A 27,692-nucleotide genomic window follows, 5' to 3' on the forward strand; every position below is an offset into this window, starting at 1 on the left:
GTTACCTCCTGAGGGGGCTACCTCATGAAGGAGTTGCCTCATGGCGGGGCTACCTCCTGAGGGGGCTCGTGGCCTCTGCGGCGCGGCGGGGTCCGCACCCGGTGGTGCCGGCGGCTGCTGCCCCGCTCCCGCCCGCCCCGCCGAGCGGCGGCCGCCGGGTACGGCGAGGTGGGTGTTCGGGGACGCGGCGGGACGCGACGTGAATGAAAACACCGCGTCTGTGTCCCGATCCCGCTGCGGGGGACCGCGACCGAGCAGGAGATTTTGTTTCCCGAAGCTGGAATTTGTCGGAGGCGGTAGGTGCCGAAAAGCGGCAGCGGCTTTGTCCCGCCCGAAGGCGGTGAGGGCTTTCCTTCCCTGCCGGGGAGCGCGCAGCCCCCTGACACCGCGCTGCGCGGTGGCGGCGCCGCCTTGGTTCCGCTCCCGCGGCCCCGCCGCTCGGCTGGAGCCGCCCCTTGCTGGGGGAGACAGCGCGGGCTTGTCCCAGCGGCACTTCAGACGGAGGTGGCTCAAGGACAGGGCCACCTCTGAAATGACACTGCTGGTGGGGCTCAGCCTCTGCCTCCGCCACACTTGAATAGTATCGCAGGCAGAACTGTTCCAGCCCTTGCCTATCTTTCAGGCTTATTTGTTTTAGACGGAGGACTGTTTCCAGCCCCAAGCAGCAGCCATCACGGTGACCTTATTTTGTCCCTTCAGCCTTTGCCCGCTCCTCCACCGATTTCAGCATTTCCCTCCCATCTGCCCTTCCCATCCCTGACCTGCCTCCAGCCCTGTCCCAGAGGACAGCCGGGTCTGAGGACAGCGAGAGCTCTGGATCATCGGGTAGGGCTGCAAAACAGTCCTCGGAGTACTTTCCTCTTGGCCATGTTTTCTTATGCAAGTCTGTGTATAATCAGCACGGACGCCAAGTCTTCCTGTACTCTTTCACTAAGTGCGTGACTCATTAACTTAAGGAGTTTTAGGTTCACTGGGAATTTGGATTGGCTCAGTAGGACTGTGAGACCATTGCACTGTTACCTTCTGAAGAAGCGTCCTTAAAAAAATATTTGAATTAATTGCAATTAACGTTACTGCGAAATGTGGTCAGGTTGGTAAGTGTTCTAAGATTTAACGTGATTTCTCCCTTCCCTAATCTACTTTTCTTCTCTCTCCTGTCTTGAAAGTTAAAAGTTCACATTTGAGAGGAGGAATCTTGACAAGTATTGTTTCTTCTTTCACTTCTGACCACAGGAACGCTTTAGTTTTCCACACAATCTGTCTCGTTAAATAGCAAAGCTGTGCATAAACCAGCTCTCTTTGCAGGAGATTACAAGCGATACATATAATCGTAAATACAGCTCTTTCTGTATGGACACGAATCCAGCTTCCGTTTTGCCTTGAGCATTGTCAGAGCTGGAAATCCTCCCTGCCAGAACACTTAGACTTTCTTCAACCTCAACATCAAAACAGTCATTCTTCTCTTTGTATGGTCAAATAATGCTCAAACTTGTTCAAAGAGTGAAGAAACAGAACAGGAATTCAGTGTAAATCGTAGCGCTCCCTGGTAGAACGAAGTTCATACTGTGATGAAAGGGAACGCCATTTCAGCAGAGGACAGAAGTTCAGCCTGCAGCCGGCGGTGGACTGACACCAAACCCCCCCAACTATTCCACACAGAGTCGATTTAACACGGCCTTGTGCCCCCAAAATCACTTCACTGGGATCACATACATGCTACCGCCTGTGGAAACCAGGGCTCACGTGCTTAGGTTAAGCCGGGATGGGGCGGTGGCTGCACACGGAGCGAGAGGTGTGTACTCAGGCCTGCGTCTGGTTCTAAAAACTGTAAGACAGCCTTTTAACAACGAGGAGAATGGTGTCTTATTCTTCAAATCAGCTGCTCCCGTGCATGGACGTGGCCAGGCCTCTGTACTGCTTATACATTTCATATATATATTATTATATATGTATATATAATGTGTATATATACATTGTATATATTCTGTTACTATATTTACATAATAATTACTTTATTCACATATATACTACATATTTTAAAAAATATATATATATACACATATAGGTACAGTAAATGTAACCCTCATGCCATAGCGCAAAGGCAGTGGCGTTGTTTTGAGAGTCCTGCTCGTACGGAACTTGAACTGGTTCTGCATTCCAAGGGAACAGAGGGTGATCAGGAATGAGTAATTTACACACATGTTTGTACTAACAACTGGAGTCAGATTTTAATACAGCTTGAGAAATTACAATCATGTTTTCCAGTTTTTCACTTAAACTTTTTTATAAATATTTAGCATCTTTATAAATGCTATGAAATTATAATTCTAAAGATAAAAAGGTAAAAGCAGGCCTGTTAATTGGAAAAAAAGAAGGTTCACCAAAAGACAATTTATATGGACATGTTAATATTTGGAGGTTTCTCGAGGCACCACATTAGGGAATAGTATTTTCAAGCTGCTGTATATTCTCTTCTGGTTGCAAATATTTCCCATGCTTCTTACATTTAGATGAAAAATGCTCAGACACCTTTGGAAACCAATGAGGCAACAACAGCCATCAGAATCTTAAAAATACATTTTTAATTATAAGGTTTTTGCCCCCTTTCCAACTGTACCATTTGAAACAAGTCGGAAGCAACATTATTAGAGTCCTCTTAGTCTACATTTTGGATCAACACTATTGATCTTACTGCAAGTTACCTCTACAGACGGAAGCAGAATTTGTCTGCACTGGGGTTAATACATGTTCTGGTGCAGTAATCTGACTTCATCACTTAGAGTAACAGTTTAATGTGTGTAAAAATATAGAGAGACTTGAGGCCACATGTGCTGAATAAACACATATATGCACTTGGGGAAATATACCTCAGTGGTTAATAAAGTACTATTTTTTTCGATTTATAAAATGTAAATTACCTTTATCCATATTCAAACACTGAGTTTTTCATATAGTGAATTAAGAGATCAGTGGTCTAATTATATCTACCATCAGTCATGCAAACTCCCACTATTATGATGCCATAAATAAGCAACCAATATAGTGAAGCGTACTTTAACATATTCATCATTTTGATGTTAGTATTTGATTTTTTTTCCCTAAATATTAAAATTCAGTTGTTCTCTGAACATTTTCAGTTATATTCAGAATGTGACATCCTGGGAAAGATTATCTTAATCTTTTTTCTTAGAAGAAAGGCTAACAGTCTATGCAACCCTGCTGCTGGGCATTTGATTTAGACTGTTAGGAACAGAACAGGAAGTTTCTGAAAAAAAAAAAAAATTCCTCTCTCATTTTAGATAAGTATCCCACGGTTATTTTTACTTTAATACAATCTATTTTTAAATATGCTTCTTGTGTCTTCTGCTGTCCTCAGAAGTTCCACGTGTCCTTTTAAGCACTGATACTTTCGCTGTAAAGAAATTGTCTTGGCTTCACTTGGGGCAAATTTTACTGGTGCTTCTTGACTTTTGCAACAACATTTCAGCATTCTTTGCAGAACATTTTTCTCTAGCTAAGAAAGCCCAGGTGTTATATGTATTTATTTATTTACACTTTAAATCTACATTTAAATCCTGAACCATATTTTCCTTGCAAATGTAATGCCATTAGTGATTATATATGCCAACCAATGACACAGAATTTCAGAATATTAAATTTAATTCCATTCAAATCAATCAATTTCACTGTTTCACTGCCCAACTTTCACTGGGAAAGAACTTTTCACATGTAAGACATGTTCTGGTATGAAATATCCTTTACTATCTCCTTGTTTTTCACATTAATGTTTTTACTTGGTGTTTCATACCATGTAAACTTTTCTGTTTCACAATGGTCTATGATTATCTCAGATGTGAATGATATGCTTTTAGTAGATACAAAACTCGAGAATAATTAAGGCCTAGAAGACTCTCTATGTCATCATAACAATTGCGAAAGTTCTGCCTAGGCACTGCTTCAAGTGTGGAGAGTTTCTTTAAGCTTGCCTAAGCTTTGATGGCAACTTAAAAAAAGCGGAAAAAAAAATACAGTCTAGCACAAACAACTTCCTACTATTCAGTAAAAACAATCAGTTTTTCCAAGATCCTCATTTATGTTCCTATTTCCTCTTAATAATCGAATTTTTAACAAAATTATGTCTGAAGTCAGCTTTTCCCAGCTATACACATTTATTTTCTGCAGAGAACACAGGAATAAAGTTTTTGGGGTTTTTTTGGTTACAGGACCCTCCAGGTTAGCACAACGAGCTCTGGACAGCAGTGTTGTATTTTGATACCTACGCACCGGAGTCCTTCCCCCTGACCTGAGGGTTTGAGCGAGCTATTTTCATCGAGCAGGCACTAAATGTAAGTTCTCTGCCATTTTTTCCACCAAAGTAAACCGAACAGTACCTGGTTCTGAAACAGCACTAGTTTATAAGGACAGAGCAAAGCCCTTCCTTCGCTACAGATAAATGAGCTCTGCCTGACATGTTCTGCTGCTGAAGCGCAGGACTGTGTGTCCTCTGTGAAATGTCTATTGTTTTGCCACGTTTATAGCAGGAAGTGAATCAGGAGACGGGGACATTTTAGGCAGAAGTTCTATTGTGAAGCCAACAGCAACAAAGTAGCTTTAGGGATAATACTGTTTCTTTTATTCTAATTAAGTTCCTAAAGCCATATAAAGAAGCTATTCTGTGGGAATCTTATTAATTCCTTCCCTGTCAAAGAATTAATAGGGAGAAAGGTTAGTGCCCAGGAAGCAAGCCCCACTATTCAACTCTAGCAATAAGCTCCTTCTACACTGATGTCATTATAACAATTCCCGTAGCTGTGCAGAGCTCATCTATTTAATTCTTCATACAATACTGTCGTTATGCCAGTGATCACTTGAGCATAGGAAGAACAGTATTTCGGACTGAGACCCACATTCATTTTAGCTCTGTCTGGCAAGTTACTGCACTAGCCAAAGTCAGAACTTTTGAGAACTGTTATTTCTGATTTATTTTTCTCCACTGGAAGCCAGAACAGTTTCTTCATCCTACAGTTAGATACACTTGGAGGAACCACTGGCCTCGGGCCGTGGTTAGTCACTCAGAACTAACAGCTTGCCTGCTTGCAGTCACTCAGATTTAAGCCCACTTAAGCCCTTTCAGTCAGAGGTAAAACAGTCTTTAATTTTCTGGAGAATGAGGTTCTGGCAAAAAGATCTACCTTACCTTTGAAGGAGAGCATCCCCAGAGGTTGAACATCTTCTGCCATAGGTGTTAGCATCCCACCTTTGGCCAGTCCCTGAACACCCACAGCTGAGGCAGCCCTGTGTGGCTGCCCCCCACAGTCCCCAGTTCCAGCTGGTAGCAGAGCATGCCCCAGGCTGCTACTCGTGCCTACACCACCTTGCACCAGTACTCCTGTCCTCCCGCAGCAATGGATTTAGTTCAGGACACAGGAGTGAAAAGTTTAAGATTTTACCCCCTGAGTAGGCTATTAAAGTTTTCTTTTCCAATTTCTCTTCCTCCTTCCCAGATTCTCACCTTTACCTTTCCAGGCTGTGCACAAACAAGCACCTCGCAGGGCGATACCCACACACTACCCTCCTCCTCCTCCCCCAGAACTATCAGCTACAACTGCTTTTGTTTCCTTGTCATCCTTCTGTTTCTGAGCCTGCAGACAAGCTGCTTCATGCACAGAGCACACTGTCATTCCAGCTAACACAGAACATGACCCTTTCCTTGTTCAAATTCCTGCAGAGAACCATTGTATTTTTCAACAGATCTTATGCGGAAAAAAAAAGATATTACGTAGCAGTGGAGGTTCCTAATTTTGAGTTTCTCAAGAACATTTCACTTATGTACATGAGGCCTCAAATTCTTCATAGGAAAGGAAAAATTCTTGCTTGCTTACAGGTTTTTTTGGGTTTGTTTGTTACTGATAATCAGAAAGCCAATCTTAGTCATCTAGAATTTCATGTTATTTCAGTTTTGTTCCCTAAAACTCCCTTTAGCTATGTAGGTTTTTCATGTATTAGAAGTGAAAATATAGTTATGCCTTCAAACTTCAACCTTTGCAAAAAGCCTGTTGGAAAAGGAAATGAGGGGAAAGCAGTCTGATGTATCTCATCACTAGTTATTGGTTTTAAAAAAGAAAGTGGAACGAAAGCAGGAAGAGGGTTGCTGTACCTGCAGTCTCTTTGACTTGCTCTTTAAAGCAGCACACTGCATCCCTGAATTCAGGGCCGGGTCAGCAGGACAGCTGACAAGCAGTACAGTGGTTGGAGATGCAACTGTGTAAAATGTGACACCAGCATCTGAAATTGAATTCTACTTCTGAAATGAAGTACTACATAGTCAAAGATTCCTATCGGAGCTTTCTTTCCCGCCCCCCCCCCCCCCCCCCAATTAGTAATACTGTAATGTTTTGATTTTGAGGTAGTAGTGATAATTTACTAGATATTTCACAGAGATACTTCATCCTCAAGTGTTTGAAGTATGCTTTCCCAATACTACAGTGGCCAGAGAGAAGGATTTGCTTGTTCCAAATTGACAGCTCTGCTACACGCTGGGACTGAAATCCTTATTCTTTGAAAGCAATAGTAAGACTTCCACTGATTTAACACGATGACGATGTTTCGGAAGTCAGGACTGGAAGAGAGGCATTATTATACTGAGCAATAAGAGTACAAGCTCAAAGTTCCAAGCCACTAGAAAACCCCTCAACTATTAAATCAGGATATTCAGTATTAGTAATATCACAGGTAGTGCCATTGCTATTCTGTCTTGTCGCTGCCTGTTCTGGAGGCCCCGGTCCAACTCACTGTAAAGACACCATCACCCACACAGAGTGTCACCTACAAACGAGGTTGGAAGAACAAGTGTATTCACATGCTCCCATCAGGTTTGTTCATTGTGAACTTACAGCTAAGAAGTGTCCCCTGGACTAAGTCTCCAAAGCCACCCACCGCCATAACCCCTAATAACCCAGACCTGGTTTTGCTTTCACGTTAAGCCTTCCCAAAAGGCAGACTGACAGTCACTGCGGCTCAGTTAGTGTCTTATGACTTCTACATACTCAAAATGTAAAACAGTGTGAAGATGACTTTTTCACCAGAATCTGCATTTCTCAGTAATACCTCTTCCCTATTCAGTCCCACCAGTGTAGGCTGCACAGACAGGAAAGCAGATGAAAGGAAGGAGTAATCATTCTATTGCAGCCATCCTTGCAAGTGCTAGTTATGACAGAACAAGACTACGACAACATCCTTTGTCCAAGCTACTAAAGAAATTAATTACAAGCAGTTGAAATGAAAGTGGGAGAAAGCTTCATTTTCTTTCCATTGGAGTACCCTTGTTGTGTTGCCCGCCTGTAAGAAGCATAACCGTACTACAAAATACTATTTACTACAGTCTTGGGGCTGTCACTACTTCCTACTTTACCCCCAACAGGCAGTTGAGGGTAAGGCCGGAAACATCTGCCCACTAAATATCACATCATTAAAACAACACTTAATATCTAACCACACATCTACTTCAGAGTAGCTTACCTGTCAAGGCACAAAGATACAAGCAAGATTCACACTTAGGAACTAAAAAACAAAAGGAAACTTTCACACTGAGGAACTAAAAAACCCAACCCAAACCAAATGCAAAACCCCAGCCCCAAAAACTAGGAGACCTGGAATTCAGATGAGCTTTACCACCCTGCAGTAACCGTATTTCTTAGCCTTATTTCAAGAGCCAGCTTGAATGTGCTTTTATAGAGGCCGCTGGGAAGATTCAAATCTGATGACCACAGAATCTGTTGGATTTTGGTCTTTATTTTAATGGAATATACAAGATTGATCAAGATGAGGATTACACGTGGAGTGACTCGTTCAGTCTACGTATTTCATTCCATGTTGCAAGGATGAGTCCCAGGTCCTGTGTAAGGATATTGGTCAGCCTGGCCCGCGTCTGCCCCCGCAGCCCAAGCTGCTCTGTGTTCCGGCTGAAAGTCATCGGCGCCAGCTGCCCCATGGCCCACGAGCAGCTGCCCTCTTCTAGAAGGACCTTCAAAAGCAGGAAGAGGACTGACGTTTCCTGTGGTGCAGATGGTCTGTTCTACATGTTCAGGAAACTTGGCACTTTTGGGAGAGGTCAGGTTCACTCCGCACGCACTTTGGTGGCCGGCCACGTAGGAGGGCAAGCAGGCAGCCTGCTGCGGGCAGAGCGAGGATCCAGGCTAGGGGGTAGTGGGGTTACCTGCGCATCTGCAACTCTCAGCCTCCTCTGTCTTTCTCTCCACAATACTCCACCATCCAAAAAAAATTAAGAAAGGGAGGAGGGGGAAGGAGAATAAAGACAACCAGAACTGCACATTGGCATTGATAAATAACTGCCCGAGAACTGGTGGAAATGCAGGTGGAAGCAACAGCCAATCACAGACCCAACTAGTTTGTTTATATGCTCTGCTGTTAGAGGACTGAAATTTTTTAACTTTTGCTCTATATGTTTCGGTAGCTAATCATCACAACCTTTGTTATCAAAGCCACCAGAAATAGCTTACCACGTGCGATAATATTTTTGTTATAGTCCACACAAAACATACAAAAATATACAGATACTGTACTTCTATATGTGCATAAATCCATGAAGAGATTCTGGTGCAAATAAGGATTTATCATTGGCTTCAAGCAATGAGATTTATTACAGTACGTAGTTGTTCTGCCTGGTTTTCTACAGACATGCATTATCTTGAAATAAAAATTAATGGCTAGTGAAATAATGCATCGAGATACCATTTGAAACTCTCCCTCAGTCCGTGAAACCTTCTACCTTTAAAGTGCGAGCAGCTCAAAACACTGAAAGGAAATAAAAAACCCCAGTAACCTCAGCATATAAAGACTTGCTTTTTAATTTCTTAATACTGGTTATAAATCATGAACTGTATTAACTGACAATAGCCTCAAGTCCATGTATTGCTATTTTTTCTAGTTGCTCTTCTTTTATGAGCAAGAATCTGAACCATCACTGTGACGATACTAACACTCACCGGGACCAGCCCTTTATGGGATCCACAGCTCACTTCTTACAGGGAGCTAGGGATAGGCTGCTGCAGGAAATAAATTATATCCAGAACAGCAAGGGATTTCTTTCAGAATGCATAATTTGAGTTGTCATCTTTAGAAAGAAAGTTCTTAACCGTTACTGGGAGAGTATTGGTTTATACAAAGTATATATATATATATAAAAATTATATATACATACATACTATATATATATTTTATTGTAATAATCATCAATTCAGTGTATGTCTAGTACAGCTCCTGGTTTTAGAGTGTTTGTTTCACTTCTTTTCAAAGGCTGCATTGTCCTCTTTTAATATTTCCTACATGCAGTGTAGCAAAATAGAGGAATCTGTTCAAAACCTGCATGTTTGTCCATGATGTCTTCCTACCAGGAGTGCAGCTGGTTTTTCTGCTGTCACTTCCAGGTGGTTAGCACAGGCTTTCCTGAATCTCTTGCACGATTTCCTTTTACTCCCGTGGATTGCCCGGGACGACTTCGCAAGTCACGATCAGGCCCGTCACTCTGCGCCATCTCTTCATCATACCTGAAAATAAGACAACCCCTTCGATGCCTTGTCCTGCTACTCACTACACAAACAAGAGTGGGTCCTCTATGTTCTATTTTGCTTGACATTTGGCACTGAAATTTCACACAAGCTGTTTTGCAGACAGGTTTACACACGCATAGTTTGATATGCAGCTTTACTCAAGGAAATATACTACCACGTGATGTTACAGATCTACTGAAATACCTTCAGCTGCTTTTTGAAAGAAACAAATCATCTGGCAGCTTTTGTTAAACTCCTCAGTTTGTGAAAGTTTAGGCTTGTGAAATTTGCCGTGTACTTCTGTATTTCTCCGCACTATGCAGGCCTGTGGTTAACAGGAACATCAGGCTGCTGGCAGTTTAATAAAGTCTTCAGCTGTTGCTTCAAACAGGGGATGGTTAGCTGCAGTGTAAAAACCCCACTGTTGCATCAGCGAGCCAGCAGGGAAAGAACAAGGTGAACAAACAACAGTCTGCTTAAATTAAATGCATTTGATGACATGTATTTTGTAACACTTAACCACAGTGACAAGCAGTTCTTTAAATATCTAAGCCCATTGTGGCCTCAGATAACCTCAGTATATACTTACCGCTCAGCTGCTATGCAAATTCCAAGCAGAAATTAGCTATAGATGCATAATTATAATTATCAAAAGATAATACTACAATATTTTGTAGAACACTATTGTATAGGTATTCACAGCTACCAAGTATATATCATTCATTAAAACTTAAATCATAATTCAGCCAACACTGACATTTAAGTGTCTCTACCACTCTATAAAAGGAGTGTTTAAGGTCAGTGTGAGGTGGTGGATCAGCTCTGTACATCACCGCATTCCTGACGCACTGAACAGCTGCACCACTGCTGCTCCAGAACCCGTCTGAACAGCTCAAAAATGCCAGAAGCTGTACCGTCAGGATGGTATTTAAATCAGTGTTCCTCTGCGTTAGACCAATCAGTCCTGGATACATCCTTCAGATACTCCAGTATAAAGATCTCTTTAGATCTCCTTCATCTCTCTCTTTGTCATGCCAATGGGGGAATTTAAAAAATACTTGACAACTCATTATTATGACATCCATGAATTACAGGAGTCAAGAGGAATCATTTCCATAAACTGAGAGAAAATTTGTATCCATTAGCTATTATATCTCTTTAACTACCATCTATATATCACACTCAATACAATTAAAGTTCTACAGGTGTGAAGACACACAGTCTTTGCCTCTGTCCCTCAAAGCGAGCTGCTGGAAGCTCAGGAGGTGCAGGCAAGGGCTCGTCTGACAGGTAATGGACCCTTTGGAGACGAGTCGAAGCGACTCTGCTTGAAGCCCTCCCACCTCCAATGTTGCTATTGCGGCTCCAAAAAGGTGAAGCGGTTCTTTGTGCCCACTTTTCACAGCAGAACGAAGTTCGCCTTATCTCTGCGGTCTACATTACACATCAGAAAAGTGAGGTGGCTGACAAACATTTGCATTTAGATAGAACGTTGATAAAACTTACAAGACTTCATAATTGCCAAGAACCTCTTTTGGTGGAGATTTATTCCATTTACAGTCTGGGATTTCCCCATTAGGCACAGCAATGTTAAGTGTGTCATTAATAAGATTGTACTTCAAGATGCGATCATTAGCAGTACTGGAGGTGAGAGAAGGGGAAGCATTAACCTACAAAAGAAAAGAAAAGTCAGCATCAATTTTTTGAGCAGTATACAGTTCTCCAAACAGCGCGTGTGATGACTATAGGTACTGTTTGGGAAATTAAGACTCAGCGTCTCAAAGTGCATCTTTCAGTTCCTCAGACACTGGAAGGAAACCCCCACTGGGCATTTTTCTTTTTACTTTAAATAAAAAAAAAAGCACCACACCACTAAGTGTCTGCAGCGTCAGCCTGAAGATTTTTGTTGAGACTAGATCCACCAGGGTGAAGCAGACAAGACACAGATTTTTGTTTAATTTTCTAAGCTTACACAGATACAAACCCCATAAATTTCAGTGCTTACAATGTGCCTGGTTCTGTTATATGCAGGAATCTGTGGGTTTCTTCTAGGTAAACAGTTTTTTATTTATGTTCTTAATCTGAGTTCTCCCCTGTTAAACTGTGAGCTGGAGAAACACATATGTGATCTCTATTCAAAGCACTACACTGCATCTAATTTTAATTAAAACTGGGGTTCATTTAACACATCTCTTGTGTTCCACATTTATTACGGAGAGGTGGTATCAGAACGATAAACAGACTTTTTTTTTTTTTAATAAAGTCCATTTACCTTTGATCTCTCACTTTCAATTAGATTGAGAAAGAAGAGGGCTGGATAAAATGTATGTTGAACATACAATTAATACACTAAAGAGAAAATTTTGTGAAAAAAAAAGCACCTTCCAAATACCCCAATTATCCTTTGTGTGCCCCTTTTCTTTCCTCTCGACCTGCAACATTAAGGCCGTGGCAGCATTTAAAACTTAAATCTGATGTTACGCTCCATGGAGCCAATGCCAGTTTTCCAGCTACTGACACAGTGTCCAACAGGGCTGCTAATGCTCAGGCTGGCTCTGAAGCCCAGCTGTGTGGACGCACTGGATTTAAAAGACAGAACAGAAAGCCACAAACAAATAGAAACACCAAACAAATAGGAAACAAAAGCACGTGGTAGCTTGGTCGCCACATGGCCTATTTTACTCTCCAACATTTTCCTTAATCCACTTACCTGAGGAACAAAAGATATTGTTTCAAAGGAGGAAAGACTACATTGAAATCTACTTAGTTTTATTCTGTGAAATGAGAAGGAAGTTTTTTTCCTGTATTTTATGTAACTTTACCTCAATTAGCCACGGTTTAAGCTTGTCATCAATGATAATGTCATATCCATAACACTCAAAGCAGTGTTTATCATTATTCATTACAGGCTAAAAAAAAAAAAAAAAAGTATTAAAATCAACAATTCAGAAGTAACCTGATTACACACTTTGTTTGCTAGAAATCATGTGCATCTTCTACAACAGTTTTCAGTGTCGTAACTCCAATACAAGTTTGCTAACTAGTTAAGTTCAGGATTGCCTCTTTTTTTCCAAGCTGTAATATTTCAATATTAATGATTGCTCAATGCCAAGTACTAAGTTACGTTAATTTTTCATTATGTTTCCAGCATGAAAATAAAAGCGTTTTCATATTTTGCAAAAGTAATAACAATATTTAAAGCCTGCGTGCGTCAGGAGAAACCAGGAAGTTTTAAAATTTGCATAACACAGCTTCAGATAATCGTGAATCCTTTAAACTTCTGAAGAAGGAGACTTATTCGAAGACATTTCTTTTATTATGCTGCTGTAACTATGCAGAAATTTGAGGTCGAACAATTACATTTTAAAATGATAATTGGCTCAAGTCAGCTATGGTCCCAAAAGCCAAGAGAGACCAAGGACCACGCTGTGCTTAGAGGCGCGTCCTCTAGAGGATCAGTAGCTTTCCAGCACCTGCTCGACGTCTGCAGTATGCATGGAAAGACTTTTCTTCTGTGCAGATCTCATCAGATCTTTTACAGAAACCTTTGTAAGGTTAGTGGGATGTCCTCCCCTCGACTAATAATGAAGCTTTTCAGTTCTTTGGAGGGTGAAAGGGGAAGGAGGAACGGTCATCCTCAGCTGGGCAAGGGAGCGAGTCAGCTCACGGTGGTGCCAGGACCAGCCCACGAGGTGACAGGACCCTGCACCTGGGAACGGGGACGGGGTGGCCCGTAGCACCAGGGAGCCCTTCTGATACCCTGGCTGAGCCACAGAGTGGCACCGGGCTGTAACACAAACACCAGTCACTCACTCAAGCAGAGGACTGGTTGCTACTTTTTTTTTTTAAATAAGAGCTCATGATAACTATGTGACTTGTGTCTAAAAGAGGTGAAAGTAAGTTATGTAACTCTGCTGAACTAACAGCCTTACGTTTTCTTTGATAAATCGTCCTCCAGAGCTATTTTTCCTTTGACACATTTGTTATTGCTGCAATGACATCACACGCCTTGGCAGAGCTTAGCACTATTCACAAGGGCAGCATCGAGTCTTATTAAATACTTGACAGAGCCCTCGAGGCGAGAGATTCATTCACTTCTCCACCATGCACCCATAGCTCACCCACCCACCCACCCAAGACTGAGAAATCACGAGATAGCAGAACTGGAGAAATCAGCATCAACATCATCCCTCAAATAGCACGAAATAGATTTTAGGGGTTTTGATGGCAAACTCACTTTCCTGGTTTTGAGGAGCCTGCAGCCGTAATGCTGTCGCTGGCAGCATGCCAGGAGCAGTACTCACCGCCACAGCCTTCAGGGACTGCACGATTATCCAGTGAATCTCATCAAATAATTTGCTCGTGACTTCCTTTCCACGGGTGCTCTCCAGATACAGGCGTAAGTTACTCACTGTCCACTTGCCTCCATGGATGTGATTGTAATCATCCTGAAGAGTTAAGGAGTTCACTCAGCCCAAGATTTTGAAGGCGTTCAGCAGTTTCGATTCAATCACACAAAAAGCCCCCTTATACAAGTATTGCTCTAAAAACAAACTCAGCAAATTGTTTTTACTCTATTCTACAGTTTTATGAACACTTCAGCTTTACTTTGAACTGCCCTCTAGATAAACAACTGTTTTTATTATAGCTGTGTATGTTTATATCAGACATTGCAAATCAAGTAATAAATCTTTCTTGGAAGAAAAAAACAACTGGTAGTTTGACAGTTTTGTAGTAAAACATTATTTATGATTTGAAATATAAGTTTCAAAATGTGAAAGGAAAGAATTTAACTCTTTCCTCCTCTGGGAATAAGGGAGAAATAATTAAGTGAGCAATAGCTAAATTTCACTGAAGTTAGCTGTTTTAAAATGCAGCACTTGAAAGTGCTTGTCTGTGTTTTTTCATTTAAAACGCGGCTTGTCTGTTTCCCAAAAGGCAAACACAGCCGCTTCTTAATGGTGTTACTGGCAACAGTCACATTCGAGAAGACAGCGAAATGACACCCGGATTATTTTTAAAGTAATCCAGTATTTCAATATAGAAAAAACACTGAATGCTACTGAAACAGAGCAGGGCAAGAAAGGGGGTTACCTTCTATTGGTCTCTTCAGAGGCTATCAAGGCTCTGGTCTATGTTATCTTTAAAGGGAAAGACAAGAACAAACTGAGGGTGTTCTCACTGCTGGACAGACACACATTCAGCCCTCAAATAACTCTCCGGACAAATGCTTTGTCCCTTTATAAAGGTTCTCCTCAGAGCATTTCTAAGAATTACTGATTGTATGGCTGCTAAGTTATAAAACACAGAATGCACAGAGCAGAAAAAAGATCTCAGAGGAATGAAATCTGTCATCCTCTAAAACAAGGTCAGAGGAGCCTCCATCTATTTTTAGGCTTTTTCTCCAGCTCCCCTCTTAGTAGATTTTGAAAACTGGACAAATAAAGATCTGGAACATGGTTCTCAGGACTGGCTGCATGGAAAAAAAAATGTCTTGAGACCAGATTCCAGCAAGGGAACAGAGATCAAAGTTTCAACCCTCTTTGCATTTCAGAACAAGTACTCAAATCAAAATAGATTGCAACTGGGTAGAGCTTTACGCAATCGCAGCTGTTTAATTAAAAATATTACAACAAAGTAGAATATTGCAGGCTACATAGAGGATCACTAACTGAAAACGAAGTACAAGAATTACTGTTGTTTCATTCGTATTGCACATGCAGGGAGCGATGAGTTAGCACTGTACTTTCCAGCACAAACATGATGTTGAGTGTCCTGACTCACCCTCCTCCCTTCATTTCACCCTTCCTCTCTCCCCGATGTTGACTCGTACATGTTTCCAGTGAGGGAGGTTCTCCCATGAGCTTGTAGGGTACAAACACACGGGAACTCTACAGTTCACGCAGGGTTTAGAGTAGAGATTAACAGCTAGAACTTAAAGAGTTTTTCCAGACCTAATCATGTTTTTGATAAATTACTTGACAGTTCAAATTAGGTTCTTCTAAAACTGTACAGCCTAAGTGCCTCCGAAGTTACAGACACGTTTAAAACGGGACAGATCGGATGGATAGAGCAGCATTGCATTAAACTTCTTTCACTTTTCTGCAAAACTCAACAGATATTAATCGCTCAGAATTTATAAAAAGCTTTTCAAATACTCTAGTAATGACTCCATGTTTGTAAGCTGCTACTTCTATATCCACTTCTGGTGCCCTTTCTTCTCCCAGTATGACCTCACCACTACTTTCACTTCTACTCTTACTTGGGAGAAATCTTGAAGGCTGTTCCTTAGCTGGTAGAGTGGATGAAAGGACGGGCAGTAACAGGAGAGGCACCACGTCACGTGCCTCACCCCCAACTGCTACTGGCGACAGCACTGTGATCTATGCTCCGAGTTGTATGGGGCCACCTTCCACCACAACTGATTCTCAGTGCGGCCTGTGAAACTCTACTGTGTTTGGAGCACTTCACAAATCAGCACGTGAGCAAGAAAACGCTTGTAGTACTGAAAAATGCCACATTTTGACCCTTACCCTGGTTTATAACTACCACTGTAAGTGGCATTTATAATTCACATTGTTGTTACAGCAACACCCAGATAAAACCAGTTCTGCTGTGCTGCACATCTTACAGAACAGTAAGAGACAAGGCGCGTTTAGCAAGGTCGCAGTTTAAGATACATTAGAGGAATCTTGTGTGTGAGTGGTTGGACCGGATGATCTTCAAGGTCTTTTCCAAACGAGATGATTCTGTGAGTGTACACGTATACACGAATACACATGCATGAGCGTATGCATGTGTGTATCTACATACATTTATTTTCCATAGTCTTAAAATAAAACCTATGAAATGAGGAAGTGGGACAATAGAGTTTTAATTACTGTACCAGAGGCAGGGTTTATAAATCACAGACATCCGCTAAAAACGCAGAAGGGACAGTCATCATCATCAAGTGGATTTCCCGAAGAAACGAGGCTGGGGCAGTGACAGCATAAGCCCATCTGTCCATGGCACCCCTGACCCACTGCCCTTCCCTCCCACCGCGGAATTTCAGCCTGTTTTGACACAGGGAAGCACTGTCAAAGCCATCAGGTTTCCACATGGTTTATGAATTCAGTGGCAGATGACAGGACAGAACTGCTCTGTGGGCAGAACTCCGTCTTTGTCCATCCAAGATGAAGCCAGCAGCTGGTCAGACAGCAGACATTTATCTCCAAGCTCGCAACCGCATGTTCCCTTCCCTACCCAGAGAAGGAAGGGGGGGGCAGGGGGGGGGAACATAGGAAGAAGCTGGAAAATACTGTGCTGAGTAACTGCTGGGTATAGGAAAGCTGAATGGGAGAGAGTGAGGGGAGACCAGGAAGGCGATATTGCAGTGCCGTTACAACATACAAATCCCCAGGAAGCAGGCTTCATCAGCCCTACTGCTCACAGGATCAATCGCTAAGTGAGCAGATCAGCATTCAGATGACAGGAGGCTCGAGGAAACCCCCAGCTTTCACCTACTGCTGAAGATACCACAGTCTGTGACAGAGCTGCAACTCACTACCCTGCATACTTTTGATCTGCAGTCTCCTAAAATTTATTTACTTGTACATTCAAGTTGAAGTATTTTAACTGCAAGATGATGAAGGATAGGACAAATAAAACCTTTCTTTATTCCAAGTTTTTGGGAAAATTTAAGAAAATCAGTCTTTTCTTAAAAAAAGCAAAAGAGCACCTAAGAAGTCAGTACACTTACCCCATGTTTCTGAATGGCAACATTTGTAAGATGTACAAACATGTTATCCAGTTCACTGGTACTTGGTGTGTATTTTACTGTGCAAAACCGGCAAAATCCAAGTTTATACCTTAAATGCAAAAAGTCATTAAAATGTGTTAAACCCCAGTAAGAAATAAGGAAAAGAGCATCCTAGGATACCATCTACACGTTAAACTTCTTTGTGCAACAAGCGCAAGATTATTTTGACTACATTAAACATTCTCTCAAAACAAAATACAAAGACAGGCGATCTTACATGTAACATCTCAGTGGACGATACGTAGATACTAAAACGTACAGACGAAGATCAAATTTCTTTCCACCAATAAGTAATGGATTGTTGATATAGAGAGAAATCACATAGGCTTCTTTGGAAGACTGAGCTATAAACCTGAAAAACACAAATCATGTTTCAGAGTGTGACAACTGCAACAATGTAATCTGATAAGCCTTTTTCTTCTTTAGAAGCAGTCTGTAAATTTTGGATTGACTGAAATCTTGCGTCTTTTGCCAAGACAATGTATAAAGTTGTAGTGGTTAATAACACACACTTGGCATCAGGCATTATATACCAAAAAAAAGGGAAAAATACTAAACAGATTATCAAGACCAATTAAGCACTGCAGCTCAGCTTTGAAGCTAACAGGGTAGCTGAGCGAGCCATCCCGAACGCAGCTCTAGAGCCCGGCCTTTCCTTGAGAGCACCAAGAGCTCGCACGGGTCAGACAAGCCAAGAGTATGTGTGCGTTACCTTCGTTAGTCAAGGTCTTACACTCCTAGAATCTTGGTATTTATGCTCGGTGTGCAACTGCAAACCACTGTGAAAAGCTAACTTTCAGACCAAGACATTCTTCAGATTCCAAGTCAAACAGGGAAAAAAAAAAAAAAAAAAAAGACTCAAGTGATATTCAGCCAGTCCAGCCAGTCAGTTTATAACAGGGAAAAATTAACATTAGTTGTGTGATCAAAACTTTTACTAGTCAGAGAAAAACGTAGACAGCTAACCTGTTTCATCCATCGGGAAGCTGATCACCAACATGAGGTGATTTATTTTGTGCTCCAAAAAGATAATGTATTTATTTCAATAAATTATTCCTTTGTACTAATTTAAAAAGTGATTTAATATATATTAAATAATTATTGAAATTGCTTCCTGTTAATACTATGAAGCAGAACAATTTATTTTTGAGCATTTTTTCCCCAGCAACACCAAAAGCATTCTTATAAAGAATAGTTAATTGAACAGTTCTTTGTACCTCCTCATACCAAACCAAATCGTATTCAAACCAGCTTGAAGGAGGAAGTCAGATAACAGCTGAGATTAAATGCAAAACTAACTATATAATGACAAAGCAATAATAATGGAATACTTTTCCCATGCATCAGACAATTAGCACATTGATGTGGTTCACCTCATTACAGAAAGTACAATAAAGGGTTTGGGTTTTAAGGACTTACGAAGATGTTTTGCTATCTCGAGACCATTTTTTAATTTGGGAGAGTTTATTGATTAGAAATATTCCTTTTCCTTGAGCCTTGCCACAAGGTTTCATAATCCAAGTGCTAGAGGGATTTTTTCTGAATTCTTCAACAAAGAGATTATAATCGGCAGGAAGCATAAAAGTAACAGGAACAAAATCTGAGTTAAGGGGAAAAAAAAGTGCACAATTAAGGACACTATATCTGATAAGGCTATTGACACATAAAGACTAAAAAAAAATTCAGTCTTTTCAGTTTTCCAGCCTGGCATGACCCACCTTCATTAAGACTTGCGTGGGTTTTTATCTCATTTAAATTCTAGTTTTTACTTTTTACTTAAAGAAACAATTGCAAAATATTGCATGCTGCTAACTTCAGATTAATAGATTTTAATTCACACGAATCAATTTTCTTCTTCTGTTTATATGCTGTGAAATTAGAGTTTTCTATACCATCCCAACTTAATCAAACGTTCTCAACTTCCTATGTCAGCTCTTACCATTCCGCTAACCACCTTATCCTCTGTGCATGCAAACATGTCAATCTTGCTGTTGCTTCCCCTTTGGATGTGATCATTTTTATTTCCACATAACCCCCATGAGCCGTTCTTACTTGCTCCCACAATCAGTATTAGCATGCCTACATAAACCTGAAGAAAAGCATTTCTGACTTTTTGCTATCAGATTATCTTCACTTCCCTCCACACAGAACTGCTCCCTTCTCACAGGGATGAACAGTGCTTTCAATTCACTTTCCCAAGGTGTACACCAGCTCAAGACATCCCCATCTCTGTTTCACTCCAATGCTTTCTGACCTCCAAAACAACTTTACTCTCCTCATTCCTGATCTATCGCTGGTTTGGTTTTGGTTTTTTGGGTTTTATTTGTTTGGTTGGTTTTGGCTTTGGGTTTTTTTAGTTTTATTTTCTAGCAGTTGTTACTTGTTCTCCAACTTCCCCCAAATTTCTCCTCTGAAGAGTTTGTTCATTCAGTTCTGCCCAGAGCATTTCTGCAAAAGCTGATTTTAGTTTTTGCTCCAGTATAAGATGTTCAGATAATGCTTTTCATTTTGAATTAAAGAAACTCCAACCCTGTCTCTTATGAAGTTCCAGAGCCCTTTGGTTCCACCACTAATCTTATTGCAAAGCACCTTAATCCCACAGTTTTCCCTCTTCAAAATAATTTAAAAAAACCCAAACCAAAACAAAACAAAATGAAACAAAACAAAACCAAAAAAAACCCAACCAACCCACCCCTTCCCCGGACTCCCCCCCAACCACAAAAAGCCTGGTTACAAATCTATTTCTGCACCCTTACATTTAAAAATTATAATTGCATTATCACTTCATCCAGTGTTGCTCCAGCAAATGCTGCACTGTTAAATTCAGTCTTCTTTAAGGACCCTTCTACTTACAAAATAAGTCTAAATACAACTCCTGTACACACAAACTGGATTTGTTCTCCTCCTTGAATACTGCTGAATACTAGCAAGTACACGTGGAGGATTCGGGCCTTAGTCTGTTGTAATACGACAGGGAAACAGAAATGTTGAGTCTTTTATTCCTGCTTTGTTTCCAATTTTAACAAAGATCCTGAACGAGTGGCATGCCCTCTATTCCTCTCCATTTGTAAATATTAGACATTATCCTTCAAAGCAAGATTTGTGAAAAGCTTTGAAAATATAGTACTGCATATGAAATATTCACTGCGACTGTTTTTATCACTTTCCCTATTCTTATGTTTCCTTGTGCTCTAATGGCACATTTGAGAAGAGGGAAAAGGAGAAGACAGAGAGAGAAAGCTGGTAGGTTTGCAGAATGCAGCAAACAATTTTAGGATAAAGTGCACTTTCTTTAGCTGATGGGGACAGAGCACTTTGATGGGGACAGTCACTTTGATGTTCTAACACTTAGAGGTTCAGTGCTTTAGGCACAGAAAAGCTAGCTCCGTGCCAGGTTATGGACTACACAGGAAAACAGATTAACGCTGATAATGAGAACCACATACCCAAATAAATGTACTTCCCATTTTCATCCTTTTCTGCAAGAGGACTTCCTTCTTTCTCAAGTTCTTTCCTATATCGCTTGATATTCTTTACCATCAAATCTTTTCTGGTCAGTTCATAGTGGTTTGGGAAATGATTGACAATTTGGTCATCTGAGAGGCGGTAACCAGTTTCCACACTGAAAACGTTTCTGATTGTTTGTACACTCATCCTGAAAGCAAAGACAGATACCAAATGATTTCTCCCAAGAAACACAATTCAGGAGGACAAAGTCGAAATTTTTTTTTCTCCATTCACTTCATCTTTTCTCTTTCTCATTTCTCTTTATAGTATAATATTTTGCTGTAGTGACAATTCAACATATCCTGAACTTCTATTAGCAAAACCCATTAAATGCTGCCAGAGGTTTAACCGTTCCCTCTACTACTACCAAAACTGGAGCAGAAAGTGAAGAGAGGAAGATGACAACTTGGCCCTACTGGACTCTGGCTTGTTGACTGTCAGGTCAACCCCCAGCGGGGCCTAAAAATGACTGATGCGCACCCAAATGCTACAGAAGCATCTTTCTAAATCTGTTCCTTCACCCTCTGAGGAAACTCAGCTTTCCTCTTAAAAAAAGCCACAAAACCGACCTCCTACTGACTACCTTGCTATTCAGATTGTAAAGGACTTCAAGCACATGAATTGGAAACAGTGATTCAGAGATCTTGCTAAAAACACCCGTAAACGCCAAATCAGAGGGCTGCAGTAACAAAGTCATCAAATCAGTTATCTACTTCATCCTTCACAGAAGAGCAGGGCCATAGATACGAAGAATTTTCTGTATTAGATGTCTCACATTGGAAATTTAAGAATACTTCCTGAATGCCATCAATCTGCTACGTTATCGTTTCAGGAAGAAAAAAAAACCCAATCCAAAACAAAACAACCAGTCACACAACAGGTTCCCTGAGTGCCCTGTTCCCCCACTCCCCCCAACCGCATTCCAAAAGCATGAGCAGATTACTGGATTCCTACCCATTTCAGTAAGTGGTTCACAAAGTGGTACATTTGGCAGCACAAACTGCCATTCTGTCCTATTTGAAATGGACAATATAAATTGTTTGGTTTACTTAAAGAGTATTGTTTCTGCCAATTAATAGAGGGCTGCATTCTAGGACAGCATTTCACAGTCTTACATTAGACAAATGCCAAATGAGAAGCCAGGTTATTTACTCTCCTCCTTTCACCATTATCTTGATTCAATTTCACATTCACTCTCAGTATTGGAATGTTGAATAATTAGTCTGCATATAAATCATTATCATGAAGGAGATGGGAAGTGCAGTTCTCAAGGTCTTTATTACAGGAGCCTGGGCTCTGGTAACAGGGCAAGCCTCCCTTACACTGAAAAAGTAATATTTTATCATATACTGGAACTGTGTACTCTTGGATTATTTTGCTTGCATTGTGTTAGAAAATTTTGGGAGAAGATACACTCAAAGATTCCCCTCAGGCCACAGATCCCCTCCAACAGTAAAGGAAAAACTCTGCTTACTGCATACAAAAAAATCAAATAAAATCAGGTATCACATTTCAAAACAAAACCCACTGAGCACAGCCTTTCCCCGGGCTTTTGACAATTGCTCTTCCCAGAAGTGATCGATAACTTGCTAGGTCACTGACTTTCCACTCCCTGACAAAACCTCTGGCAAACTGCAACGACACGTGAGATCGGCAGCAGGGGAAGGGATGCAGGCAGGTGGGACCTTGCACCCTGAGGAACCCTGAGGACTTTGGCAGGCCTGCACAGACACGGGAACCTACCAGTGCAAATCTGAACAGGAGACCAGCAGTAGCCTAAGAAATTACAGAAGCAACGAAACACTGGAGGAGCACTGTAGTAAATCAATTACAATGTCGGCATCTTTCATTTTTCAATATGCATTTTGTTATATTATTATAGGAGCATCGCAGTAAATTAATTATAATTTCTGCATCTTTCATTTTTCAATATGCAATCTGTTGAATTATTAATGGTTTTAACATATTAAAATGCATCACAAATTCAGAAAATGGTATTTTTAACGTACTTACCAATAAAAATTCCAGTCTTCATTTTCTGCCACCTGAATCCAGCCTCTTTTTTCAAAGTTGTTTATTAGAACAGATTTTTCTATGTCAGTTACCCACTTTACTTTTCCTGCCATTATCCTAAAGCAGAATCAACCTGTTAGTAAAGATGTGAAGTTGAAAAAAGAAGAGAATACAAACCAGGAAAGTCAAAGTGGAAGAAAGGCGGCGTCTAGAAAGCACTTTAACATAAGTAAGATAGAAGAAGTAAATTAATTTTAAAAATCAAGGAAAATAACACCTTAGGTTCAGACTGAAACCCTGCGTTTGTCACCTGGAGAACTGCAAACAAGGACACCAGTGACAAGGGCCTTTCACACCCCCCAGCCAACCCCCCTTTATGAACGGGCACACAACTCATATCTCCCCCTAAACACACCAGTGACAGAAATCACCATCGTACACGTACTGGGGAACATTTACACAACCAAGCGTAGAGCACAGATGCCTCATTATCTCTAACCAAGACTTACATGCACACACTTTTGTGCTTTGCTTTGAAGTAGGAGGGTTCCTATGGATCACTTAGTGACTGCTGAAGGGAACGATTCCGAGAGAAATCCCTTACGTGCTCTGTCAAGAATCATGATTTGCTGTACCCCAAGGAAGGGAACCAACGTGACGTTACCAGCTTTGAGTTGTCCTCTCTGTATTTCACGCAGCCACGACTTTGCCTTCTGCTCTAGCTCGGGGGGATATGGACAAGGTGCTTCCATTAAACCCTTGACAGCAGGCCTTCCCCAAAGCTCAGGCTCTTAGAACAGCGCTGATAAGCTGCACTGCAGTTCATGACACCTAGGGGTCACCTTCTGCATTAGATCTCACTGGTCCAGATGAGCCCTTTCTGTCAGATCAGGCCACCACTGCGGCTGGAAGGGGCCTCGGGAGGCTGCCCAGCACCCAGCTCCGTGCAGGGTCAGCTGTGAGGCCAGAGCAGGCTGTGCAGAGCTTTATCCAACCACCTTCTGAAAACCTCCAAAGACGGAGACACACAGCTCTCTGCGCACCCTGTCTCACTGCTTGACTGCCCTCATGGGGAAAAGATTTTTTTCCCGTATATTTTTCCATATATTCTGAACCTCTCTTCTTTCAGCCTATGCCTGTTGTCTCTTATCTTCCCTCACCATGCTAAAGAGCCTGGGTCTGTCTTTTTGATAACCTCCTCGTAGGTACAGGCAGGCTGCTACTAGGTGACCCCAGAGCCACCTCTTCTGAAACGCAGTCGTCCCAGCTTCTCACCAGCCCCCTGACCATCCTGGTAACTCCCGGTAACTCCCTCCACTTTACTGATGTCTGTCTTGTTCTGGGGGGCTCAAGCTGCTTTGGTCAATCCTCTGACACGCTGCGTTACATCCTTACCCGTTTTGTTTGAGAAAGACAGCCAAGTCTAGCAAGGTGGGAATGCACAACAAAGGCACCGAGGGAGGATAAGCCAGCGCCTACCATTGCCCCTCTCCGAAGCACAGGCTGAGGCTCTCTGGGGGCAGCGGGCCCTCTCACCCGCGGGCACGCCCCGTTACAAGGGCTGTTTGGAGACATCCCCTTCACACGGCGGCTCGTATCCCGTGTTCATGTCACACCAATGAAGGTGGGGGCAAAGGGACGTGAATTGGAGCACACTGGCCTTTGTGCATACGTAGTCTAGAGCCAAAAGCCTACAACTCGGTGCAGACAGAACGCTACACTACATACAACTAACAACATATGATGAAGCTCAGCCTCCCAGGATCTAGGCCTGATCAATATACAACTATTAAGCAAGCTAACATATATTCATGAGCAAATAATAATGGATAAAGTCAAGGGTAGACAGCTCTCATAAGCAGTTCCAATGTTGCTGTTTAGTCTTTCTGCTATTCAATCCACAAATCAGTTCTTCATAGTCAGGTTTCACAGAAATCAACTGCAGAGAAGTGCTAATTCAGAAGAAAATCTCTTTGAGCCAAAAGTGGATTCTTTGGCACACGCCTCCCCCAGGAACAAAAACCACCATGCAAGGGAGTGGGAGAGAGCAGAGTTACACACACACGTAACACCATCTACTGCTCCCTCTACGTGCAGTTTTCCATTGAAAAGTCAATTAAAACTTCACCTTTACTAATGCAGTACTGTAATCAATGCAAGTACATAATGAATGCAGTTAATACAATTTCTGCAACTAAGATATTGGACTGGAATTCAAGGGGCCTTCAATTTCCAGGACTAGACACGGAGATGTACATCTGCCAGCAAGCCAACACCCCTACAGTTTCTCTCTTTCTGGGAGGCACAGCCCATCACCTAGTGCCCCCACCTCTTCCTTCCTAGACTATTTACACTGCCAAATTCCACAAGGCAGAAATGTTTACTATTAGACTTTGATTTTAAAGAGTTAGACACATTTATATTCACGTTGGTAAAACAAGTTGAAATCAAGCTTAGCTAGACAAATAGAAAAGAGTATATGAAGGCTCAGGGTCTGTCTTTTAGCGTGTGCTTATACCACACCTAGTTCTACAAGGTCATGATCTTTCTCTGGGCCTTATAGACACTACCAAACCAAAAATAAACGAAACAAAGGGATTCATTTATTTGTACTGAAGTACGTATGATTCACAATCAGTGACTCACTAGTACGACACACCATCTTGTTGTGGTTTTAAAAGTTCAGGGATTAGTCAACTTGGAACCGAATCGTCCCCTCAAAAGGAAATGCGTTAAATGCTACAACAACACTCACCAAACACAACATAAAATTTTCAAAAGGCATTAAAACATGTCCTCCACATCTCCAAGCTACCCCATGAGGTCTACCAACACCCAAACCCAAGGCTACACCCGTTGCTCTGTTAGCTGACTCCTCGGTCTGCCTTCCTACTTCCCAAGTGTGTCCCACTCCAGCACCCCTCATACATAAACTGCAACCCCCCTCAGGGCTTCTTCCTCCAGAAACGCTGCTGCATCAGACAAATGTAGCTGCCTGCACCCCGTCCTTATAGAAGCACGTAGCTGGTGCCCGGCAAAGATTAAGAGACCAGAAGCAGGGCTGCTTTGCCAACACTTCCAATGCTGCAACCTCATTTCTACCCTGGGATGCAACAGCTGCCACAGCATCCTTTCTACAAGATTCTTTATGAAGAGATTTTGACACATGCTACACATCCTATGGCAAGGAACCCCGAAGGATTGCATGTACTGATTCAGCAAGTGGATTTTGTGGTGGCGAGTGGGACTGCTCCGTGACTCGTGCTGCCTTATTCCCAGAGACCGCGCTGTTCGGCTGCAGGAGCCAGAGACAACTCAGCAGAAGACTCACCCACAGGAATGAGCTAAAACTAAGACAAAGCTAAAAATTGAAGATAACTTCTACCACAAATAAAAAGACAAATTACAAGTGTCATTCTTTTCCTGTTTTGGGAACTTTATGCCTTATAGATCCATCCTGTTACACGAGGATTGAAAGGACAGCAATGCAACAGCAGACTGAAAATTAGTCCTTGGTTTATCCAGTTTGATCATCTCAGACGATGCTTAACTGGCCTGCAAATAACATCTTCTGATCTGGGGTAATTAGATTACCAAAACCCACAAACAAGGAGTCATAAATAATAATTTATGTTAAGTTGTACCAAAATGTTTCTTATTTTCAATAATACAATTTTAATAGAATATACTTTTCTACAGGAATTCTCTAATCTGCAATTAGGTATTGTAGATAACCTGATCAGATTGCATGAGATAACCACGCATTCAAACTTCTGGTCAGCTGGGATCCTTCACTTCAGTAAACATCAAAGAGCCGTAGAATGCAGCCCTAGCCTGCGTATAGCAGGGTAATGGCACAGTAAATCAAATCCTTCTCAGAGCACCAGACTCAGGAGACAAGAATTACATACTATAGGCACAGCAGGCCTGACACTTCCCCAAAACACCGTCTTTACTGCCCAGACTGGTCCCAGGGGCTACACATAAACGTGAGGGAGCCCGGCAGCAGCCTAATCCAAGGCAAGAGCCTCTTGTGCTGGCACAAACTCACGAGGCGATGGTGAGATCCCAAAGCATCCCAGTTGTCGTTACCGCCAGGACGGAAGCTACTCACGCTGACCGCAGGCCATCTCTTCACACTGCAAAATACACCCAAGTGGTGCTGGTGTCTGCGGCACCTGACCTAGCACGCTCTATTTGCTGCTAACAGTTGAAGATGTAGTTATGGTTCATTATTAGGTTTATTACTGGAAAATCCAGTTTGGCTGATGCGGTTGTGCCATCAGAGGAGACGGGGAAGGCCGGTCACAGCAAACCCCAAAATGCTCGGGAGAAAAAGGAGACGAAGCCCGGAAGAGCTGCCCGGGGAGCAGCAAATCCCCAAACGCCGCAGAAGCGGCCGGCTCCGGCCTCCACCAACGCCTCAGCCCGCGCCATGTCGCGACACGAAGAGGCTGAGCCCGGCTGGCTTTGTCCCCGGCCCTCCTGGGCACCCTCCGAGAGCGGCCCCGCAAGCGGAACCTGGGCGAGACGATCGCCTCCCCCCTCCGCCTCCCAGAAGGGTCGCGATCCCACAGGCATCGCCAGCTGTCGCGACAGCCGCGGGGGGAGGGAGGCCGAGCACCTCCCCCGGCGGCGGGCGGTTGCAGGTGGGGGCTGTGTGCGCGTGTCACGACACAACCGGCGCCCCCACGCTCACCTGCTGGCGGGAGGGAGGGAGGGAGGGAGGGCCGGTCGCCGCCGCCGCCGCCGCTGCCGCTCCCCCTCAGGCCCAGCCCTCCCCGCCGGCCGCGCCGCCGCCA

At 42.4% G+C, this 27,692-nt stretch overlaps 1 protein-coding gene and 1 long non-coding RNA gene across 11 annotated transcripts; one reads left to right on the forward strand and one right to left on the reverse strand.

Moving 5' to 3' along the window:
* Nucleotides 1-21,844, forward strand: LOC141923895 (uncharacterized). Its single transcript, XR_012623425.1, has 3 exons — nt 1-296; nt 4,224-4,346; nt 21,145-21,844. It is a non-coding gene; the product is annotated as an uncharacterized LOC141923895 (long non-coding RNA).
* Nucleotides 7,772-27,692, reverse strand: TTLL1 (TTL family tubulin polyglutamylase complex subunit L1). 10 transcript variants are annotated; one of them, XM_074825562.1, is made up of 11 exons: nt 27,590-27,684; nt 26,942-27,029; nt 22,891-23,007; nt 20,817-21,025; nt 18,790-18,970; nt 17,588-17,722; nt 17,311-17,419; nt 13,874-14,017; nt 12,392-12,478; nt 11,076-11,239; nt 7,772-9,566 (listed from the first exon to the last, which is right to left on the reverse strand). In XM_074825562.1, the coding sequence occupies exons 2-11, from the start codon at nt 26,965-26,967 to the stop codon at nt 9,437-9,439; spliced, it is 1,302 nt and encodes a 433-aa protein (XP_074681663.1). In that variant the 5' UTR covers nt 26,968-27,029; nt 27,590-27,684; the 3' UTR covers nt 7,772-9,436. The 10 variants fall into 10 exon arrangements, 9 of the variants coding, with proteins under 9 accessions (XP_074681663.1, XP_074681670.1, XP_074681669.1 ...); XM_074825569.1 differs by having other exon boundaries at nt 26,983-27,029; nt 27,590-27,683; XR_012623424.1 differs by lacking the exon at nt 27,590-27,684 and adding an exon at nt 9,774-9,990 and having other exon boundaries at nt 9,528-9,566; nt 26,942-27,577.

The sequence above is a fragment of the Strix aluco genome, chromosome 5 (genome assembly GCF_031877795.1).
Source record: "Strix aluco isolate bStrAlu1 chromosome 5, bStrAlu1.hap1, whole genome shotgun sequence".
NCBI lineage: Eukaryota > Metazoa > Chordata > Aves > Strigiformes > Strigidae > Strix > Strix aluco.

Excerpts from the sequence above, each read along its gene's own strand:
- TTLL1 (XM_074825562.1), bottom strand. The coding sequence starts at position 26,967 with ATGCTTTGGGATCTCACCATCGCCTC. Across the intron at positions 21,026-22,890 it reads GAAGACTGGAATTTTTATTG|GATGAGTGTACAAACAATCA; the intron begins GTAAGTACGTTA and ends CTTTGCTTTCAG. Across the intron at positions 12,479-13,873 it reads AGTCCCTGAAGGCTGTGGCG|CCTGTAATGAATAATGATAA; the intron begins GTGAGTACTGCT and ends TTTTTTTTTTAG.